The sequence below is a fragment of the Fukomys damarensis genome, unplaced genomic scaffold (assembly GCF_012274545.1).
Source record: "Fukomys damarensis isolate Sample0158 unplaced genomic scaffold, DMR_v1.0_HiC HiC_scaffold_8, whole genome shotgun sequence".
NCBI lineage: Eukaryota > Metazoa > Chordata > Mammalia > Rodentia > Bathyergidae > Fukomys > Fukomys damarensis.
The window spans coordinates 9,105,551-9,110,312 of NW_022900920.1; the positions used below are offsets into that span (position 1 = coordinate 9,105,551).

General features: G+C 48.1%; 1 protein-coding gene across 12 annotated transcripts in view; it reads left to right on the plus strand.

Moving 5' to 3' along the window:
- Positions 1 to 4,762, plus strand: part of Ebf3 (EBF transcription factor 3) — a 120,979-nt gene that overhangs the window by 87,610 nt on the left and 28,607 nt on the right. For all 12 annotated transcript variants that reach the window (XM_033761349.1, XM_010620638.2, XM_033761351.1 and 9 more), the window contains 2 exons: positions 1,425 to 1,555; positions 2,053 to 2,179. In XM_033761349.1, coding sequence (XP_033617240.1) covers positions 1,425 to 1,555; positions 2,053 to 2,179 — 258 coding nt within the window. The remainder of the gene's footprint in view (positions 1 to 1,424; positions 1,556 to 2,052; positions 2,180 to 4,762) is intronic.

Sequence of the window (4,762 nt, forward strand, 5' to 3'; positions counted from 1 at the left end):
TTTTTTTTTTTTTTTTTTTTTTATGATTTTGCACCAAGGTTGTAACTTGCCATGAACTAGCACGAGGATGGAGAGGTGGCCCTTGGGCTGGGTGGTGGGCCTCGCCATGGCTCAGGTTCTTCCTGCCCTCATGAAACCTGGGGGGAAGGGGGTGTCCTAAGGTTTGGTGTAGGGGCTCCTTCGTCTTTCAGCAGAGGACAGTGGCATGGGCCTTAGGCCATGTGGGTGCCATTGTGTCCAAAGGAGACTCAGCAAAACTTGGTGAGACCACATAGCTGCCTACTACACAGGCCTACTCAGTAGTCCTTTGTACACCAGAGGTGATGGTCCTGGTCCACTGAAAGGTAGAATAGGCTGGAGGTTCTGAGCACAGTGCACTGGCTTAGACCAAGAAGGCCCTGCAGTGAGAGCATGCCTAAAGCCTTTTGCAGGTGACAGCATGTGTGGAGGAGCTGCCCCTTTGCATGAGGGTCTGCATGTAAAGGCCACCAGAGGCAGTTCAAAAGGTCCACCAGTACCATGTATAGGAAGGACTGATCAAGCGCAGAACAAAGCTGGTCTCCATGAGGCCTGCAGCCCTCAGCTGCCTGGCCTCCCTGCTTAAGTTTGCTGTGAGCATGCTGGGCTTCCTGCCTGCCTGTCTCTGTCTCTGGATCTCTGGGCTGTGCAGCCTGTTGGCCTCCTCCCCCTGCACCCTCCTTCTGCTGTGTGTGCCCCGCCCTCCAGCAGAGCTGCCTCTATAGCCTCACAGCAGCACCATTGTAATAACTCATGCAAATGTGAGGGCTCCCGAGACAAAGAGAGGTCAGGCCAGTGGCTCAGGGATTCCTGTCGACAAACAATATTAGATGTAAAATGTGTACCTTTGACAAAAGTATTAATATAGTGCTTTTGGTTTTTTTTTTTCCTGATGAAAAGTGAAAAGTAGTAATTGTGGAGTGACAGAGGAAAATGAAGTTTTGAACCAAAAGGCAAAGTTCGCAGATGAAAAAACCCAACCCAATTAGCTGCTTATGAGGAATCGAAATGCAAGGCATTTGCTCTTCCATCTCCTTCAACAACCTTTTGATTGACTCTGCTTAGATCTGTACAGCAAAGCAGATAAATCGACATGCCACATGCATGCGATGCTTAATCATTTGTAATAGTCATATTTGCCCTGACACATAATTTGCTATATCAAGCCATTTTTTTTCTTGTTCACTAGTATTCCGCACCTTGGCCTTTGCTTTATAAAACATTTAATAGTTTGCTTTAAACACATCAACATGCTGATCTACGATTGCCCTTTGCGTGCCGCCATGGAGGAATGGCACACCCCTCCTCGTGCGGCAGCCCGCTGCAGGACTCTGGCATGCTGCAAGGCCTGTGTTGTTGAAGGGCCAGGGTTCTAAGGCCTTCTGTTCTCTGTCTTGTGTGAGCAGCCACTCCGTGCATCAAGGCCATCAGTCCCAGTGAAGGCTGGACTACGGGGGGCGCCACTGTCATCATAATCGGAGACAACTTCTTTGACGGTCTACAAGTTGTGTTTGGAACCATGTTGGTGTGGAGTGAGGTAAGACTGCAATGTCAGGCACTCAGAGCCATTGCATCCTTGGTGAATAGTTTTGCGGAGCTGTCAGTAGCATATGGACATGAGGCATCTATGGCAAAGTCCCCAAAGGGTGGTTTGCCTGTGGTGGGGCTTCTCCTGTGGGTGGGTATGGATCCCCCTCCTGACAACTCCTGGGTTTAAAACCTGCCATAGGAGGTCCCCCAGTACCCTGGAACAATTAGTGCTAGCATTACTAGAAGCAGGTTTAAGGAGACATATGGTGGCAATTTTCATATGAATGATGCCCTGTGGCCTTTCCTGCAAACTAAAACCCAGGATCATTTGCAGATATTTTTCTTAAAGAACTGTAGGCCCCGAGTCTCTGGGTGACGGCTCGGAGGGAGCATTCCAAGACGATGGTCCAATTTGTGCTCGTTTTGGTAATTATATCCAACTGGCAAGTGTCCGCCTCTCAGGGCCAGCGCCGCTGAGCGCCTGTTCATGTGTGGTTTCTGTAGCTGATAACTCCCCACGCCATCCGAGTGCAGACCCCGCCGAGACACATCCCTGGAGTTGTCGAAGTCACCCTCTCGTACAAGTCCAAGCAGTTCTGCAAAGGCGCTCCTGGGCGCTTCGTCTACACTGGTGAGTGTGTGTTTCTAGCTTCTGTGAGATAGGGGTGGGGAGAAGCATAGGTTAGGAGATGCTCAGGAGAGCACCTTAGGGCTGCACAGGCAGGTGCAAGGGGCTGCAGAAAGGTGGGCAAGGCTCTGTTGGCCTGTGGTTGACTTTGGCCATGTGCATGGTTTCCTTGTTTTTATCCAGATGGCACATGATACTGTGGGTGGACTCAGCCCATACAGCCATGTGACCTTGGTACCTCTGCTTCTGTGCGTGGGCCTCTGCTTTCTCACCCAAAAGACAAAGTTGTGGTGGGGATAGTTGTTAGAAACAGCAGCAACCTCCAGCTTCCATCAGAGTGACTGCCCTTGTGCCCAAGCTGTATTCAGGGGCCCCTCTGTGCCCACCTTGTCACTCTAGCCTCCACCCTGTGAAGTTGCCACCATTCAGTTGCATAAGCTGAGGCTCAGAGAGGAGAAATTGTGGCCTGTCACATACCTAGTAACCAAGAGGCCTCCAATAGCCAGGTCACTGTGTTCTAACCTGTGGTCTTAAACTCTATAGGGGTACTGTGCTTCTTAAAGGGGACCCATATTCTTTGAGTGTAAGGCAAGCTCAGGTCAACAAGAAAGGCGGGTGTTGTGCAGTTCCCCATGCTCATTATCTTAAAATTGTTTTAAGCAATGTTTGTCCATACAAATGCTTAATTATCACGATTTGTTGGAAATTACAATTGAAAAGTGTCATATAGTTTACCTTGAGGCATGTTTTCATTTGGGTTTCTAAACTTAGCCCCACAAGCTCAAAGTTTTGAGGAATGTTTTTGACACTGGACAACACCTGCTAAAACCCAGTAAAGGTGGAAGGGCTGAATACTTCTTGGATATTCTCTTGGATATTCTCTCTTGGATATTGGCCTTGAGGTGCTTGTGCAGTGGATAGGTGACCATGTCTACTGTCCTGGGGCAGCTGCAGGGTCCATGTCAGGAGCCCAGGCTGGGGCCATCAGATTTGACCTCTGCTCTGTCACCACCTGAAAGTGCCCTGGAGGTGGGGCATCCACTGGGGTGCCATCTTCTCTTCTGCCCAACAAGGAGGTGATGCAGAGGATGCTGGGTCCCCTTCCCCTTTTTGGTTCAGGGAGATCATGGAGGTTAATCAGCCATGAGGTCACTCAGAGCATGATATGTAAATGTAAACTTCCCCATGCCCCACACATTGGTAGGTTCAGCATCACCAGGGTTGTACCTGGATTGGGTCCTTAGAGGCACCTATCACTTTGACAGCTCAGCACCCACACATAGTCAAGGTGGGAGAGAAATACTGTCCTAGGCTAGGGGTCACTATCCTTGGGATCAGCCCACAGAAGACCAGGAGCCCAGAATTGCTGAGGGACCCCAGATGTTGCAGGAAGCTGATGGGTTTCACATCCCTTGCCTACTTTTGGCTTTACAGTGCCATACTTGTATGCCATTCTGTTTTGTTTTTTTTTTTTAAACGGCATGCTAGTATCACCATTCTGTTTTTTGTTTTCAGTATATTATTCACCAAATTACATGAGCTATTCAGTGCAGGTATACAATAGACTTTGTATTAGATGTAAGTTTTTGGAGCACATTTAAGATAGCTTAGCTTAAGCTATGTACTTGGTGGATTAGGTGTATTAAATTTATATTTGATTTAAGATATCTGTAACTTCATTCGGAATAATGGTTCATGCCTGTAATCCAAGCACTCAAGAGGCTGAGGCAGGAGCATCACAAGTTTGAGGCCAACCAAACTACATAGTAAGACTCTTATCTTACATAGTAAGAATGAATGAATGATATTTTCAATTTATAATGGGTTTATCAAGATGTGACCCCATTGTAAGTTGAGGAGTATTTATACCCCATCAATTAAGTGCTTCTGCTGTGCAGGAAAGGACAACTATTGTAGGTACTAAGTCCCTGGGAGAAGTGATAAATCAGAATTCTGCTTTGGGCTTGGTAAGGTCTCCTGGCTCCTTTTCCAAAGGGCCATTTGCATGTGTGAGTGGTGGTGGCTTCTCTACACATAGTCTGCCTGTTTTCCCACAGTTACTGTTGGTGTGGAGACCCTCTGAGTCTCTGGCCCTGAGCTCCAGGCTTGACACAGAAGGAGCCATGTGAAGATCCAGGTTGTGTAGGCAGACCAGCCCTGTGCTCCTGTGCTCCTGTGCTCCTGGGACCATGGGACCTGGCCTTGTGTTTCCTAACTCTTTGAGTCCCAGTTTCTACTCTGCTCTGCCTTAGGAGGGCTGTGGTGAGGACCTGGGGGTAATTTACACACTCTCAGACATGGCAGTAAGTAGTACTTCCTGCAAAAAGTTATTGGTACTGAACTTCTCTTGGGGTATGTGGGAAACCTGCCCAAGTTGTGAGCTCCTCAGAGGTAGAGACATGGATTACTATTCCTAAGCCACATACTGTGGTGCAGCAAATACCTGTCAGGGGATGGGTGTTGTGTATGAGTGTCACCCAGATGACCTGGGTCTGGCTGGTGGCATCACAGTGAGGACATGACCCAGTGTGACTTTTGCTCTCATATCAGACTGTTGGATTTTTTTTTTTTTTTTTTTTTTTTTTT